Source organism: Podarcis melisellensis, assembly GCF_964234715.1.
Source record: "Podarcis melisellensis genome assembly, chromosome: 14".
In the NCBI taxonomy this organism is placed as follows: Eukaryota; Metazoa; Chordata; class Lepidosauria; order Squamata; family Lacertidae; genus Podarcis; species Podarcis melisellensis.
This window is the reverse complement of record NC_138546.1, coordinates 35,019,532-35,037,333: the sequence shown is the minus strand read 5'-3', so window position 1 is coordinate 35,037,333 and position 17,802 is coordinate 35,019,532. Positions and strand designations below refer to the sequence as shown.

The following is a 17,802-nucleotide window of genomic DNA, read 5'->3' as shown; positions in this document are numbered from 1 at the left end:
GCATTTTGGTATGTTATTTTCACTAATATATTTTCACCCTTTACCCTGACATATATATGTTTTGCTACGTTACTTGGCTGTGGAGAACTGCATTTCAAAATCTGGAAAAATGCAAACTTTCCAAGGATAGCTGTATGTTTGGTTTGCATGTTGCTTTGGAAAAGGCAAACCAGGTATGCTCACATTAAAATGTGAACCGAATTGAATTTCACCCCCGTCCCCATAGCAGGTCACCCAAATTGCCCTGGGGGAATTCTGCAAGGTTGAAGCGGTTGCCTTTACTGACCTCTAATTTCCAAAATCTGTTGGCACTTAACTGTGAAAACTGGGACTCTCAGATTGGCCACTTGGGTACTGTGGATAATTGCCAGCGCTGTCTGCTCTGTAAAGAAACACTTAACATTTCTGTGCAGAGGCAGCCCAGATTTTGCACTAAAAAAGGGCCAAATTTTGCTACCTGTTTTTGCATGATTTCTTGTTGTTTGCATCATATTTTTAATCTGGCTTTGTTTGGGCCATGGAGAGGGGAACTGAGAATTTTTCTCCAAGCTGCTGGGAAGCTAAGAAAAGGCTAGACTTGATACGCAGTCCTCACTTCTGAACTCTAAATATGCATCTGCCTGGCAGGGGTTTGATGCATTGCTCTGCCTCCTCTTCTTTATGGGACAATCTCTCTGGGATAGCTCAGTTGGTAGAGCATGAGACTTTTAATCTCAGGGTTGTGGGTTTGAGTCCCGTGTTGAGCAAAAATATTCGTGCATTGCAGGGGATTGGACCTTGTGGTCCCTTCCAACCACAGGAATCTCAACCATTGGGCTTTGCTCAAAATAGTCATTTCTAGTTTGATCTTGGAAGCGGCCCCTTGGTGAGGACTGGCCTGGTAGGACTAGGCTTTCTTTGGCTTCCCTAACAGTGATGGAGTTCTGGTTGTTGGGTCCTGTTGTCCAGGCCAGGGGGCCTCCCTATTGCAGTGGTGCTGTCAGGGCAGGACTTATGGGCAAACGCCTGGGGTCCCCACAATAGAATGAGCAGGTGGGCTCCCCAATCCAGGAGGGTTGGCCTAACTAGGGCTGCCATACGTCCGGGAATTGGACTGTCAAAATGGCGTCTGGGTGGATTTTTACCAAGTCGACAAAATGTCCTGGAAAACCCGGATGTATGAGATTACGCTAGGACTGCAAGAAATTCTGTAAGGAGGACTATTTGAAATATTGCAAGAAAGACTTATGAGGAGAATTGTTAGTTAATGATAATTAAGAGTAATAGAGAAATTAAGAAATGCAGAATAAGTGAGAAAGAATGGAAAATCATCAGAGGTGTTGATGGAAGTCTAAAATATTGTATAAGATAAGAAGTTATGTTAAATGAATGTTGGAAATGATATGTTTAAAAAACCCAATAAAAATGTATAGATATAAGAAAACCCGGATGTATGGCAACTGGAGCGATTTTTAAAGAAAAATCCCTTTAAAAATCCCCCAAAAGCTCCAAAACTCTTTTTTTTTTTTTTTTGGACATGTTCCCAGAGAAAGGTCATCAACTTCGCCCGCCCTCCAACAACTTTGTTTGGATTTTCACTTTTGGGAATATAGCTTAACGCATTTCCAGAATAGATGAAGTAATTAGCATAGTAATATTAGCATTTTCAAGTGGCAGGCGGAAGCCCAAAGTCTAAAATGGCTCGACTTGCACCACTGCCCACATCCAGACTTTGGGGCTCTTTCTGTTTCTTCCTCCTCCTCTGCATCCATAATTACAATCATACCTTGGTTACTGAATGCCTTGGTACTCGTATGTTTCGGTTCCTGAACGATCGAAAACCAGGAGTGTGTGTTCTGGTTTTCGAACGATTTTCAGAAGCTGAACGTCCAGCATGGCTTCCGATTGGCTGCAGGACGATCTTGCAGCCAATCAGAAGCCGTGCCTTAGTTTCTGAATGGTTCCGGGAGTCAAATGGGCTCCCGGAAGGCATTCTGTTCGAAAACCAAGGTACGACTATACAGTGACACCCTCTGGTGGTGCTCAGAATTATAGGCCAACTGACTGTTTTTCCTGCTTGTTACTGTCACAGCTCTGTTGTAGCATTGTAAATTTGCTTGGTGCTGAGCAGTGTCACGAAACCCAGACTGGCCCCTGCCCTGAGGACCTTACAGCTGAAATGTTGGTGTAGGGTGACAGAACTCAGTATTGCTCACTGACTGGCAATACCTCTCCTGGGTCTTTCCGAGTCCTTCCTGGACATGCCAGAGATTGAACACGGAACCTTTTGCATGCAATGTAGATGTTCTTAACAATGAGCCACAGCTCTTCCCATCCTCCACATTAACCCATGACTTTAAAAATTATCATTTAATCACAAAACGCCAATTAAATATCTTTGCTCTGAGTATGCATCTCAAATATTTTATCCTACAACAGCATTTGGGTGTGTGTTGTGACTTGAGAAGCGTATCACAGAATTCAGAGAAGTGGGAAATCTGAAGGATAATTATTGAGGAATATCCACTGGTGAAATTGGAATGGAATTACACCATTGTTGGGTAAAAACCAGGGTGGCTAACCTTTGATGCTCTAGATATTCCTGGACTGCAGCTCCTATCATTCCCTGACCATTGGGGCAACAGGCGGTGTCATCCAGCAACACTTGAAAGATTACATGTTAGATGCCCAGCTCTTGCACCCTCAAAGTGACATGTAAATATTTGTGGACATCATTGGGTTTCCATCTTTTGGGTTGGCTTACCTCTGTCCCCCATGCCTTTGTATTTCCATCTGTGCTTTGGTTTCTTGTTTTTAAAACAGTTTCCAGAAAGCTGCAAGACTTGCTTTTAGTGAGATCTCTAATGGTGGACAAGTTGGTTTGAAGCATCAATCAGCTCTTCACCACTGCTGATTTTCAGAGCACAGGGATTCAGGTTGCAGAATTCTGCCTTAGAACCTTCCCCAGAATCTTCTCAACACATAGGAGTTTCTGTGGCAGGCATGTTTCTACGTGGGGGATCTAGGCCGATGGGTCAGCATGGAAAGTTTTGAAAGCTGCTGCTTTGGGGAAAATGTGTTTGTGTGTTTCTGTCTGTCTGATGGTGCTTAATTTTGTTTTCTTTGGAGCATCTGTTGCTTCCGGTCTCTTCCCTTTCACTGTTTCTGTGTAAACCGTTGTGTTACAGTGTATTTCAACATGGCAGGTTGCTCGGAGCCGCTGGGCATGAAATCCCACTTCATCAGCGACCAGCAGATCACAGCCTCCAGCGTTTACAAGACATGGGGCATCGACGGATTCACTTGGTACCCGCACTATGCCCGCCTTGACAGGACGGGCAAGACCAACGCCTGGGCTGCCCTCCGCAACAAACAGGACGAGTGGCTTCAGGTAAGGCCTTGCCGCTCCTATGCAGGAAGGAGGGGCGGAAGGGCAGTGCAAGCGTGAAGACTGGGCACTTGAATGTGTGGCATAAGAGGAGCCTTCAGGTGGCCCATCTAGCTCATCACTCTGCCCTCACAGTGGCCGACCGGATTCCTGAAACAAACTTGGAAGCTGGGAATGAGCACAACAGCATCCTGCTCACCTGTGATTCCCAGCACCTTTATATTCAGTGCCTGGAAGATGACCATCATGGCTAGTAACCATTGATAGACTTGTCCTCCATCAATTTGTCCAATCCTCTTTTAAAGTCATCTATTTGGATGCCGATCTTTGCTTCCTGCAGCAGTGAGTTGCAGTTTAACTATGCCACATGAAGAAGTACTGTCTGAAGAATCACACACACACACACACACACACACACACACACACACACACACACACCCCTACCTTTATTGCAGTCCATAAACCCAAAATACACAGTACAGCAATGGTTATATATCAACCGCTATTGAGGTGTAAGAATGGCCTTTCAAGTCTACAAAGGTGCTTTAGCCCGTACATACTGGCTTCTAATTCTTACTGCCTCTGGGAATTTTTTTGCTATGGCTAGTGTAATGGCATCAGTCTTATCCTTGAGGAGAACCTCGGCATAAAAGGAGTCAGCCGCTCTAGGTTGTTCTGTTAATATTGGTTTGATTAGATGCTTTCTAATCTGTTTATACAAACAAGAGTTTAGTAAAACGTGTTTCATACATTCAACATCCTGGGAACATGGGCACAGCCTGTCTCGGTATAGGAGGCCAGCTAATTGAAGAATTCCTTTCCTTTTACTTGTTCTGAATCTCCTGCTGGTGCTCGCGGTAGGCAAAGGGCCCAGATCCAAGTAGTTTTTACCTTTGCCCTGCCGGCTCCCTCCCCCCCGGAAGACCCACAGTTTAGTCCTAAATTTTGCTGTTTTGTTTTCTAATTTTCATGTTTGTATTCTGCATTTTATTTTGTGACCTGCCCTGAGATCTTACGATGAAGGGCGGCATATAAATCTAATCAACAAATAAATGAAAATAAAATGGCAAATGGCAGAAAACCCGACTGGTGTTTGCTCTGAATCAACGTTTTCCTGGGGAAAATCAGCAGAGTAAATGCATAAGCCAAGAGTCTCCAAAGTAGTTCCTTTTTATCAGCCCTGAATCTCCCACTGAATCTGCTACGAGGGGAGAAAAATGTCTCTCTATCCATTCTTTCCATGCCAGCCATAATTTCATAAACATAGCATGTCACCTCCTCCTCCACCTTTTCCTCTCAGTGAAACGGTCCCAAATGCTGCAACCTTGCCTCCATGCCCTTGATCATTTGGTTTCCCCCTTTTCTGAACTTCCCCAAACTTTTCAGTATCCCTTTTGAGGTGAGGCAGCCAGAACTGAACACAAAATTCCAAATGCGGTTGGCACCATTTAAGGTGACCTTTTATAAGGGGGCATAGGGGGCTAGGAATTTGTGCCCTAAACCTCTCCCAGCAGCTGTTCACATCCTTATCGTGTGGTGGAGATTCACAAGGGCAAAGGACCCTTCCAGATTCCCGTTATTCTGCAGGGGTCTGCATGTGTTCAATGCCATACCGACAAATTTAGGTTCTGCACTGAAAGTCGGTGTGGGACTTTTGCACAACAAACCTGTTTATTATCTCCCCATTCACCACCAAAATCAATTTTTTGTATGTGATGTGGATGGGAAAATGTGCAGTAATTAACGTTTGCTTGACGTTAGCATCATCAACCCCCCTGCAAACAAATTGAAGGAATCCTCAATAAACAGTGGATATTTCACAACCTCCCTACAAACTTTGCTGCATTCAAATTGGGTTGGAGGCTCCATAAACAGTTTGCCTGGAAGTGACCTTAATCCATAAAAAGCATTATTTTCACATCCCTAGCAGCACATATCTCAGTGCTCTCAATGAAAATGCTTTGGATGCTTTTCCTGCAAATCTTCTGAGTCTTAATAGAACTTGTGTGTTGGGGTTAAAAGGTTTCCAGGGAAGGTGGCCTCACCTGAGTCCGGGCCCCTCTTTTCTTCTTCATCTTCACAAATTAAACGCCATCCTTGTTTCCCTACAGATTGATCTTGGGGCCGAGAAGAAGGTGACCGGGATCATTACACAAGGAGCTCGTGACTTTGGGCACATTCAGTATGTTGCTGCCTACAAAGTGGCCTATAGTGATGATGGGAAGTCCTGGACTCTTTACAAGGATAGCAGGACAAACGCCACCAAGGTAGGAATTTGGGGGGATTTTGCTTCCTCTGTAATTGAGAAACCACTCCCATCCTCACTGAGGAATAGGAGAGAAATTCAATTCAGTTTGCATTTAAGGCCAAATCTTATCAAATCTGCGCTCTCCAGAACAAGATGAGAACCTAAAAAACAGCCACCCTTCAAAATCTGCACTTATCCGAAATTTGCGACCCAGTTCCCCGACATTTTTCAGGGCTTAAAAATGAATACTTTAGTGAAAATAAACACAGAATGCAGCATTATATCAGGAGAAATTGCTTGCAACAAAGGGTACATTAGCCACGTGTGTGTGTATTAAAAGAGAAATTCACACTAAAATGCTGAAGGATCAAGAAAGGGTAGCCCTTGCTTACAGCCCTGCGAGGTCGGCCGGCCTTCCTTCCTTCCCGCTCTTGTGTTTTCTAACTCTACTTTTTTCTCCTCACCGGCACAGATATTCCAAGGCAACTACGACAACAACTCGCACAAGAAGAATGTGTTTGACGTTCCCTTCTACACCCGCTTTGTGCGCATCCTCCCCGAATCCTGGCACAACCGCATCACCTTGCGAGTGGAGCTTCTGGGCTGTGATGAGTAGCCCCCTCACCCCTGACCATGGAGGCCGCGAAGCAAAGAGCCAGACTGACTTCCCCACCCACTTTGTCTCCTGCCCCCTGCATCCCCCGGGCCTGTGGCGCTTTCTGTTCCCAAATCCACTACTCCTAGTTCCAATTTATAAAAAATCCTATGCCCTGTGTCAGGCACTGGGAACACCATTTTTTGTAGAGCCAGCAGCTATCAGGGTCCGGGGGTCTTGTTACCTCCTTGACCCTCTGCTTGTCTTCTATCTCCTCCTCACTTTTTGCTTTCGAAGAATGATTGACAAGCTGGCTCCGTCAGGGATTGGCTTATTTTGTTTGCATCACCACGGCCCCCTCTTGCGGGACCCTTGCACTGCACTTTAAGAGCCACTGTTGAGCGTTTGGGCTCTTGCTTTTGTAAGCCCTACTCCATGCATGGTTGATTCCCTCCTGGCGACATCGTCACGCACACAAACCAGTTCAAACAGTCCTTGTCCTCTCCAGAGAGCCCTGGAAACTGTGGTTCAAGGTGTGGGGCAACTGTAACGGAAAATGCTTAACAGCCTCCTGGAGCCACATTTCCCAGGATTCTTTGGAGGAAACCATGGCTGGTCTAAGACACAAGTTTAATAGCCTAGGTACGATGTAGGTCACAGGCAGTGTTGTATATATACTCCCTTGGATTATCATTATTTTTCAAAACATGATCAGAACTTCAGACCAAAAAAACCCAGGGTTTCAAAGTTCTAAGTTTTTGCAAGATAAGTTGAAGTTTAGCGTAATTTATTCTGGTTTCACAAGTCACAGAGAAGCCCATAATGCCCCTGCTTCCTGGAAACAGGCCTCCGCCCCTCTCGGCTCCTCACATGTAACCACGCGATTGCCCACACTTTTCCAAGTTCATTTTCAAAGCCATGAGGACTATCAGCTTGCTTTTGCTCCTCCATCAATGGAAGTCACTGTATGAAATCCACATAGCCCTGCTCCCAGTTTACCTGTTCCCTTGATAAACCTCTCAGGATGCTAAAAGATTGGAGACTGGGTGAACTCACAGATTTGTAAAGTATTCCTTAAACTTTGCTGGGGCTGTTTTGGCAGTAGTCTAACCTTCCCCCAACCCTCCACTTTTTGCATACTGAAAAAGACACGGCACTGTTGTTGTTGCTGTTGCTTGTTAAACCCACTAGGCCCCTCTCCTTGCGACTAATGCAACAGCTTCCCCTAATTGCTTCTCTCTTTTGGAGACCACGCTTGGCAGAGGCCCTGTGAAGAAGCGAGGCTCTGAGAAGCTGTGTCAAGGAAGGAAGGACAGCGTTTTAAAATGAAAACAAATGTGGAATGTCCCTTTTGGAAGGGGTCTGTGTGGGGAACACATGGCTTTCGGTAAGACAAACCTAATAAGAGGGGCTTCAAGTAGGGCCACCGTCTGGGATCTGGAAGCAATTAACCCAGAGCACAGGTTTTTTTTTAAGCCATAGGAAATTCTGAGGGTATCCGCTATGGCTTCTCAGCAAGACACAGTCCCTAAGTAAAGACTCTCAGTATTAAAACAAACTTTAAGAATGCTTGCTTTTTGATGTCTCTTTCAAGGCATGGAAACCCCGGCAGAACCAATGGATGGGGGAGAGGGAGGCGGAGTTTGGGGTGAGAGATAATACTGTAAGTTCCTGGCCTACTGTACAGATGAAAGAGATGGACAATGAAAGTTGTCTTCAGGTGGCCAATGCTATTAATTCAGCAGTGGAGAACCTTGGCCCTGGGAGCCCGAATAGGCCCCTCCAAGCCTTTCTGTCTGACCCGTGAGACACCCCCACATCAAGCCCCTCACCCGCCCTGTTCTCCCTCCTTACGTATATTTGCCTGGCTGGAAAATGTCCTTGCACTTGGATGATGCTTCTTTCCTAGTGGGAGGGGGGAGAGGAGTGTATGAATGTGTGTAGAAAGTAGCCCAGGTGCTCTAATACACAGCCTAAGGGCCACACGGAGTCCTCAAGGCCAATGGACAGGGAGGTCTTCCAGCTTCATGCTTCTGGTGCTATATTAGTGCAAGCATAACGACATCCAGTGCTTGGAAAGAGTTGACAGCCAATCAGAAAGGAGCCCAAATCTGAAGATGCCCTGCTGCAATATAAGGCAGACCCCAATGAGCTGAACTAACTCTTCACATGAAGCAGATGCACTGGGTAGCCATCCCTTTGCCATGTTTGAGGGTTTGGGAATGAGGCCACCAGCTGGTATGCATTCTTTGCTCGGCTGACTTTGCTCAAGCACAAATCCCCATTGGTTATGATGATTGGTTGAGGAATATATTCACATTGTAAACCAGGGTTCCAAAGCTAGTTGCAGAACCAAGGTCAATAGGTACCCTGGTGAAGACTTGTCCTAATATAAATGTTAACCCTGGTTAAGGCTGGTGTCAGGGAGGCAGGACTAGGGTGTGCATAATGCTATGGCTTGTGTCTGATGTCTTAAACATGGTTAAGAGGCAGATCACATTACATCTGTGCTGGCCTATAAGAGGGAGTCCCATCCATTGTGTTGCACCATGGCAGACCAGCTATAGATCTTCTCGGTCAGTCATTGCCCCATGTGCTGTTGCCTGCTCACTCTGCAGTGTTCTGTGCTTTGAGCAAACCTGTTCAGAGCACGTCTGGCTGAGGCTAGCCATGCGCCCTGCCTCAGAGGATGGTCTTCTGTTGGAAGGTCAATCAAAGGACAGTCTTCAATTGGAAAGACTGCCTCTATTTGAGGGGCTGCCCATTTTGAGTTAGACACCAGGGAGACCATCAGGTGCCTTGAAGTTGCCTACAAGCAGCACCAAGACAGCAGATGAAGACTCTCAGCAGCCAGCTCACGTGGTCACCCCCCCAACATGGGGGCATATATTGCCTTCAAGTTACAATTTTTCTAAATTTGCACTGATATATATCTATATATCTATATATAAATGCACATTTTATGCAAAACTCTGGTCTATTGTGCTCTTGTTGCTTGACAATGCACAAGAAACCACCTGAGTCTGGCCTGTGCAATACAGGTGTTGTTGTGTACTCAAAAAGTGCCCCACACCAGCACAAAACAATTACACCTCTGGCCTACACAGGCGCAGTCTGGGTTTGGCTCTGGCAATGCCACTGTCTCCACTGAGGAGGAAACAGGTAACCTATTGAGTGGGGTAGGAGAACTCAATGCATCTGGCAAGGCTGTGTGTATGTGTGTATCACATTTGCACCATACATCTAAAGCAGCATGACACCACTTTAAACAGCCCCCTCTTCCTGGGAGCTAGAGTTTTCATTTAAAGGGTGCTGAGGTTTGTTTCCTTCTGAGAGCCACAGTCCCCAGAGTTCCCTTGGGGGAAAAAAGCAGGATTTATGCTTAAGTCACTCTGGGAATTGCAGCTCTTTGAGCGGTATAGAGGTACCAATGATCAGTTGTATTGTACCTTTGCATGTAGGGTTTCAAGTGAAAATGGGTCACTTGGAGCCATTGTGGTGCCAGGTGATGGACCAGTGAGCAGCCCCGCCCAGCTGTCAAGCTTGACTCATGGAAGGTGGGGGGGGGGTAAAGATCTGGCTTGCTGGATAAATGCAGGCCCCACCCATACCCTACTGGCTGCACTTGTTTCCTGATCCACAAATGCTTCCCGGGAGCATCCAATGTTGTACTTTGAGGTCTTAGATTACAGCTGCAACTTGTTCCAGCTGCAGGTCGCACTGCGAATGTGATGGTGAACGTCTGGTGCTGCTGGGAACCAGACGTGTGAGCTCAAGAGAGACATTCCTTTGGGGAGGGTTGGCTAAGCAAGCTCCAAAAAGGAAAAGCTGCTGATGTGTTCAGCCTTTAGAGATGCCCAGAAGCTTTGATTATAATTATCTGTGTGCAAAGGAGAAAGGGCATGAGCTGGCGATGGGGAGGACTGCATCATCAGAAGAAGAAGATGAGGGATTAATGCAGGATCCTGTCCCAAACAGTAGCCAAACAAACACTTCTTGGGAAGCCCATAATAAGCAGAGCACTGAGGCAATAAATATTTCCTTGTCTGTATCAACTGGTATTCAGCAAATTGTCACTCTCATTATCAGTTTTCTGCCTCTGATACTGGAGGCAATGAATAACCACAATCAGTGGTGGCAATGAATAACCACCATCAGTGGTGGCTGGTGCCTATTGGGACTGGGAGGGTGTAAAGGAGGGAGGCCAACAGTAGGTGGCGCCAGAGACAATGGCAGGGAAGTAAACTCATTCTGCTTTACTTCTGAGTTCCACAATGGCAAACCTAAGACTCGGGAGAAAGAAGCAGATAGCCAAAGCCACCTTCCAGGACTGGTGGCCTCGGTGGACGTGTTTACCTTAATGGACCAGCCTCCACTGTTTATCATGACCAGTAGCCATGGATAGACTATTCACCCATGCATTTGCCTAATCTCCCTTTATTTGTGACTTATTTTCTCACATTTATATCCCACCTTTCTTCCATGGTGGCATACAATTCCCAGGTGCAGACCACACTTAGGTCGGTTTAGTTTCAGCAACATGGTGGTCTCATGTGCCTTCACACCACACCCTGGTTATTAAAGCCATCAATTTTATGCCTTTGGCCATTGTTACTTCTTGTGGCATTTCCTTTTGGGTTGTCTGAAGCCCTATTTTCCTTTGGGGGATCATGCTATTTTAAACCAACTACATGACATGTTCACACCATACATTTAAAGTAGTACTGTACCACTTTAAACAGTCATGTGGCTTCTCCCAAAGGATTCTGGGATCTATAGTTTGTTAAGGACACTGAGGGGTGCTATTGACATTGTAAACCCTATTCCCCCAACAGAGCTAAAATTTCCAGAGTTCCCCTGAATTGTTGAACCACTCCCACAACACAGCTGATCCTAGAAGCCTTGCTGTCAAGCCTCACATATGATGATGGATGTGGGGCAAGGGGGCATGGTTTGGGGAAAACAGCCCTATGAGACAAATTGGGACCCTGCTTGAAGTCCACCATACCTGTTGCAAGAAATCATGATGATGATGGTGTTCAACCTAGGAAGCTAATGGAAATCTACTGACATGTTTACTGCCATGAAATTCCACCTATTCTCAACCTGTATGTTTGCATCATACACCAGGCTTCCCCAACCCAGCCCTAAAGAGTAGGATAGGATTGGTGTGTGGAAATTGCAAAAAGCAGGTTTTGGCTAAATATGAGAATAATTATCTTATGATCACCATGGTACCAGCTATGGAGTCCATTACCCTAGAAGGTGATAGACTCTACTCCACTGGTGGAGGCAGTAATGTTGTCACAACAACAATGGTCTTGTGCGGATGCCTGATTATCATCTTCCAAAGCAACTGCTCTATTCCCAACTTGAGAATGGAAAGCATAATGTCTGTGGACAACAAAAGAGGTTTAAAAACACACTCAAGGCAAATATATAAAAAATGTATAAACACTGGCAACTGGAAAACACTGGCCTGTGAGTGCTCCAATTGGAGAATAGTCTCTACCAAAGATGTCATGGACTTTCAAAAAGCACAAACTCAAAATGAAAGGGAGAAATGAGCTAAGAGGAAGGCACGTTTGGCAAGTCCCTACTGGGATCAACTCCCACCTGGAAACCTATGTTCCCATTGTGGAAGGATGTGCAGATCCAGAATTGGCCTCTGCAGTCACTTGCGAACACACTGTTAAGACATGGAAGACAATCTTACTTGGCCACGAGTGATTGCCAAAGCAGAAAGAAGTTTCCGAATACCAGATGCTGGAAGCCACAGGAGAGAAGAATGCTCTTGTGCCTGGGTTCTGCTTGAGCATTTACCCACAAGCATCTAGTTGGACACTGTGAGAAGTGGATGCTGGATTTGATGGGCCATTGGTCTGATGCCACAGGTTCTTATGTTCTTAGTGGAGGCATTTAATCAGAGGCAGCAGGGATGCTGTGGCTGCCAGACTCCTGTATTGGACAATGACCCCCAGGGTCCTTCTCAACCCCACAATAGCTAAGAGCACCAAGGTACAATGCAAAGCTCAGCCTGTGATTTCTCGCACAATGCAGCTGATGATGAACGGTGGGAACGGCTGACAACTTATTGTAGGAATCTTCTGGGGTTTTTCCCCCAACTGTAAGAACAAACAACTCTCTTGGCCTATCAGCCAGTGGAGTGCCAGGTTATTGCAGAGTGAATGGCTTCCCTGCTTGGGAAGGTCTGTAGCTCTGTGGCAGAGCACAGACTTTCCAGGGGGCCCAGTTTCAATCCCCACCACCTCCAGGTAAGGCTGGGAAAAGATTCCTAGCTGAAATCTTGGACAGCTTCCTAAGTTCCTAAATACAGAGTGTTCTCTATTGAGGAAGAAGCAAAGAGCTTTCAACAGTATGCAACAGAATAGTGGAAGTGGGCAGAGGACACAATGTAATCCTACAGATGAGAACAAAGGTGTTACAAGGTACCTCCTGGTTTGTTTGTTTGTTTGTTTGTTTGTTTGTTTGTTTGTTAAGTGACATCATGCTTATTTCTTGGTGGGTTATACAGTGGTCTCTTGGTACTCAAATGGCTTGGCTCCTGAGCAAATTGGCTCCCGAATGCCACAAACCCAGAAGTGAGTGTTCCGGTTTGCGAACGTTTTTCGGAAGCTGAATGTCCGACACTGCTTCCGCGGCTTCTGCTTGAGTGCAGGACGCTCCTGCAGCCAATTGGAAGCCACACCTTGGTTTTCGAACGGGTTTGCTTTAAATTTTTTAAATAATAAATTTTATTAGTATTTCCCACACAACAACAACACGAAAAATATCAAAAAATAACAAAACACAAAAGCCAGCATACAAAAAATCCAAATCCATATCTTACACGTTAATAATATGAACACTAAAAAGAAAAACAAACATTGACTTCCACCAGTCCCACAGCACCTCCTTTACCTCTCATTGTATCATCCTGTTTTCCTTGTCATCTCTATCCTAGCATCTAGATATAAATCTCTCTTTCTTATCCTTTCACTTCACAAGGTTATTCCAGACTCAGCCGGATTTCTGTCCTCGAACCTTGGCTTTTAAGGTATTCATTTAAGCACTCCCTTTTTCACTTCACTTTTTGGTTTTTGTCTTATTATATCTGTCAATTTGGCTAATTCTAAATATTCTGAAAGCTTACATTTTCGAATGGTTTCAGGAGTCAAACGGACTCCCAAGACAGATTCAGTTTGAGAACCAAGGTACCACTGTACTCGGTTTAGAGGCTGTGTGAATGGTTTTATTCACACCTCTTGCACACAACCATGAAATCTCACCTTTGTGTTTGGTAGCATGACTACAGAGACTGTGGTCGCAGTGAACTCTACCCTTGGAGACTCCTGGCTATGCTGCTGCTGCTGCTGCTTCTCCATCTTCTCCTTGTGCTTACTGCCTGCCCACTTCTTGCCCATACAAACAAGAACAAGGAGCTACAGCAGAATCCATCGCTTACCTTGGGCACTCCTGGGTAGCTGTGCAGACTGGGCCCAGAGCAAGCGGCAAGCAATGTGGGAGCAGGAAGCACCTGGTTAGACTAAGAACAGGTGTGAGGAACTGTTGGACCTCCAGATGCTGCTGCTAATGACCAGCAACACCCTGAAAGTCAAAGGTTTCCCACACTTGATATAGAAAGTTACGTTATACTGAGCCAGACCATTGGTCCATCTAGCTCAGTGTTGTCTATGCTGACTGACAGCATCTCCCTCAACTCTTCCTCTGGTCTACCTGGAGATGCCGGGGTTAAACCTGGGACCTTCTGCCCCTTTGCATGTGTTCATCTAGCCCATCATCATCATCATCGACTCTTACTAGTGGTGGCTCCCCAGGGTCCCAGGTAGAAGTCTTCCCTACTACCTGTTGCCTGAGGTCCTTTTAATGGGAGATGTTGGAGATCAAAACTAGGACCTTCTATGTGCAGAACATGTGAAGAACTTAAGAAGAGCCTTCTGGATCAGGTCAGCAGCCCGCCTAGTCCAGCATCCTGCTCTTACAGTCGCCACTGAGATGCCTGTGGGAAACCTGCAAGCAGACCTGTGCACAAGAAGACCCTCCCCCTCCTGCGATTTCCACCAACTGCCATTCAGAAGCACTGTTGCCTCCTCCAACCACGGAGGAGGAGCATCTCCATCAAGTGCTCTGCCAGGAGGTCCTCCCTTACCCTACATTGGCTCCCAGTACGTTTCTGAGCACAATTCAAAGTGTTGGTGCTGACCTTTAAAGCCCTAAACGGCCTTGGTCCAGTACACCTGAAGGAGCATCTCCACCCCCATCATTCTGCCCGGACACTGAGATTCAGTGCCGAAGGCCTTCTGGCAGTTCCCTCCCTGCGAGAAGCCAAGTTACAGGGAACCAGGCAGAGGGCCTTCTTGGTAGTGGCGCCCGCCCTGTGGAATGCCCTCCCACCAGATGTCAAAGAGAACAACAACTACCAGACTAGAAGATATTTGAAGGCAGCCCTGTTTAGGGAAGCTTTTAATGTTTGATGCATTACTGTATTTTAATATTTTGTTGGAAGCCACCCAGAGTGGCTGGGGAAACCCAGCCAGACGGGTGGGGTATAAATAAATTATCATTATTATCATTATTATCATCATCATCACCTTCAAATGGTGGTTCCGATCCACAAGAAGGGCAAGATTGAAGTTCTGTGAGAAAGAACATCCCTCTTGGCTGCCCAAAGAGCTATTTAGACGCCTCTCCACTTTGCAGGGAAACTGTCCGCAGGATGATGCCTCTATAGGCAGATTGTATCACCCAGGTTGGGAGAATCTGAGCCTATTTCCAGAGCGGTTGAACAAATGCCCCCTGTTCTCAGGGTTTGTGAGCCATTTCAAAGAGAGAAAAGGGGCTCGTTTGAAGAATATTGGGAGTTGGTTCCTCTCTCTCTCTCTCTCTCTCTCTCTCTCTCTCTCTCTGCTTTTTGTGACCAAGCGGCTCATAAGCTTTTGTGCCTTAGCCATGCCCCACGGACGCTCTCATTTGGCAACCGCTCCCAGCTCATCTGGGCCTGAGCTGCTTCTCTCTCCCCTATGCATGGGAAAGTGTGAGCCCCAGAGGAAGGGCTCAAACTGCAGCTGTTTAACAATCAAAGGTTTTTAGGTGCCGGTCCCAGAGGGAGGATGGATCAGCTTTTAATTGCCTCCCAGCTTCTAGTAAATTCCTCAGCCCCTGGCTGCTATCCGAGACAGGCACGGATATAATAAAAGTCTGTGCCAAGACAGGGCAACAGCCTTGCCAAATCGGCTAAAACCTTGCCCTGTGATCCCACTCCACAATTATAAATAGGACTGTCAGCTCATTAATTTTATTTTTTTATTTTAAAAAGAAAGCTGAATAGCGATCTGGCTTTTGACTGATCAATGAGTGGATTAAAAATTTCATACACTTACTTAATGCAACTCTTGGAGAAAGTTGCTTTTCCCCTGAGGATCCTGAATGATCCATTGAAGTGTGAGATTATTGCAAGTTATAAAACTAAATTATGTTACTGTTAGGACTGGATGAACCAGTCCATTTTCTCTCAGGCTCACATTTTTCCAGTGTTGAGTTTCGTTTGCCACATTTCCACATTGCATTTTAAATATTAATATTAATATTACAAAATATACTTATACAAAATATATCCAGTATCCATAAATGTTGCAATTTTTAAAAGGTCATAAAGAAAAGTGATTTTAGTGCAAACTTTTTCTCACACTTCTACAAACAATTTCCCCTGATATACACATTTTTGCAAGCAATTTCTTTTTGCAATTGCTGGCATTTTATGCAAGCAAATTTGCCTACATAATGCATATTTATCTGCTATTTTCATGAATGTATGCATAGTTTCCCCTAATATGACCCTTTCATACCCATTATTGGGTTGCATAACAAAATTTGGAGACATTACCATTTGAAATAATGGCTATGTGTTTCAATTTGCATATTGCTTCACATGAAATTCTGGACCAAAACACATTCTTCAACCACCTATGCATGTCTGCTCAGGAGTAAGTCCCTTTGCTTCCAGCAGAGTTTCCTGCCAGGTAAGCATGCACAGAACCACAGTCACATGATAGAGTAGTGTTTTAGAATCTGAGCAGGGAAGTTACAAATTCAAACCTTAGCCATGGATTTACCACGTAATCTTAAGCTTCATCTGCAGCATGGAATAGATCAACCTTTGCCAAACTGGTGTTCTCTATGGTAGATTATAGCCTACTTTACAGGGTTGTCATCAGGAGTACAGATATTTCGCCCTTGTGAAGCATTTTTAGCAATTCGGCAAAGCACTGTGTAAATCTCCTTTTTCTGTTTGTGCATTTAACCGGGGATTTGTTTAAACAATAGTAGAAGTTAATGGTACAATGATGTTCCCCATTCCAGCGATTTCAAACACATCGGCTTCACCCTGCGAGTCTCCAGAGATGCACATAACTCGCTCACGATACCTTGACACTTTGATGGTCTCCAGGCCCCGTGGTTATAAAGGAATGGATTATAGCAAGATTTTTCCTGGCACCTCTGCCTTTTGCCAGAAGCATCCTTCCGACATTTTTTTCTGGGGAGCAGTTGCTGATAACAGCTCCAGGATGTAGAGGCAGGAAATCGATGGGAGCCCCCCTGACGCTGTAGGTCACGCTGCAGAGACAAACATTGTCTTTAACTCCTGGCTATCAGCAGGCTTGTTCTGCTGGGTGCCTGGAAGACAGCTGCTCAGGAAACATCAGGAGATGGGCATCCTTGTCTCCTGCGACCAGGAAATTCCTGGCTGTAAGCATAGCACCAAAGGGTGGGTTTTTTGGGGGGTGGGGTGGGGAGAAGCTGATCAGTGCTTCAGTTTCCTTTAGAGCAGGCATAGGCAAACTCCGGCCCTCCAGATGTTTGGGACTACAATTCCCATCATCCCTGACCACTGGTCCTGTTAGCTAGGGATGATGGGAATTGTAGTCCCAAACATCTGGAGGGCCAGAGTTTGCCTATGCCTGCTTTAGAGCATCACTACAAAGCAATCAAGGTCATGAAAATATTGATTCCACCAGTCATCTGTAGAGATCAAGGCAGCAGACATGTTCTCCTTTCAGGCCTCCAAACAGCCATGTGTGGTGTGAAATGTGGGAGATATTAAGTGGCCGAAGGACAGCCACTAAGTTTTGTGGCTAACTAAAGATTTAAACCTACATCGGTTCTCATGTTTCTGAAAAAGCTACTCTGTGGTTTCCTGGCCATTTCACTAATTGCATGGACAGCTTGGTGGAAACCAGTCAACGCTGGATCCCTGATAGGATAGGCTGAGAGACTCTGTCCAGTTTTACCTCAGGATAAGCACTTCAGGGATTTTAATTTGTATGTTGTCTTTCAGTCGATCTCACCTGTTTGTCTTTGACCTTGTTCTTAAATCAGTTTGGGTCCTTTGTGTGTATGTGAGGGACGCAGGTGGCGCTGTGGGTTAAACCACAGAGCCTAGGACTTGCCGATCAGAAGGTGGGTGGTTTGAATCCCCGTGATGGGGTGAGCTCCTGTTGCTCAGTCCCTGCTCCTGCCAACCTAGCAGTTCGAAAGCATGTCAAAGTGCAAGTAGATAAATAGGTACCGCTC

General features: G+C 45.7%; 1 protein-coding gene across 2 annotated transcripts in view; it reads left to right on the top strand.

Moving 5' to 3' along the window:
* The window catches only part of MFGE8 (milk fat globule EGF and factor V/VIII domain containing), a 31,569-nt gene extending 23,792 nt beyond the window's left edge, over positions 1-7,777 (top strand). The window contains exons 8-10 of one of the 2 annotated variants that reach the window (XM_081888646.1): positions 3,168-3,370; positions 5,479-5,634; positions 6,088-7,777. In XM_081888646.1, coding sequence (XP_081744772.1) covers positions 3,168-3,370; positions 5,479-5,634; positions 6,088-6,231 — 503 coding nt within the window. In that variant the 3' untranslated portion in view covers positions 6,232-7,777. The remainder of the gene's footprint in view (positions 1-3,167; positions 3,371-5,478; positions 5,635-6,087) is intronic. The other variant, XM_081888647.1, reaches the window with a different exon arrangement.
* The last annotated feature ends 10,025 nt before the right edge of the window (positions 7,778-17,802 follow it).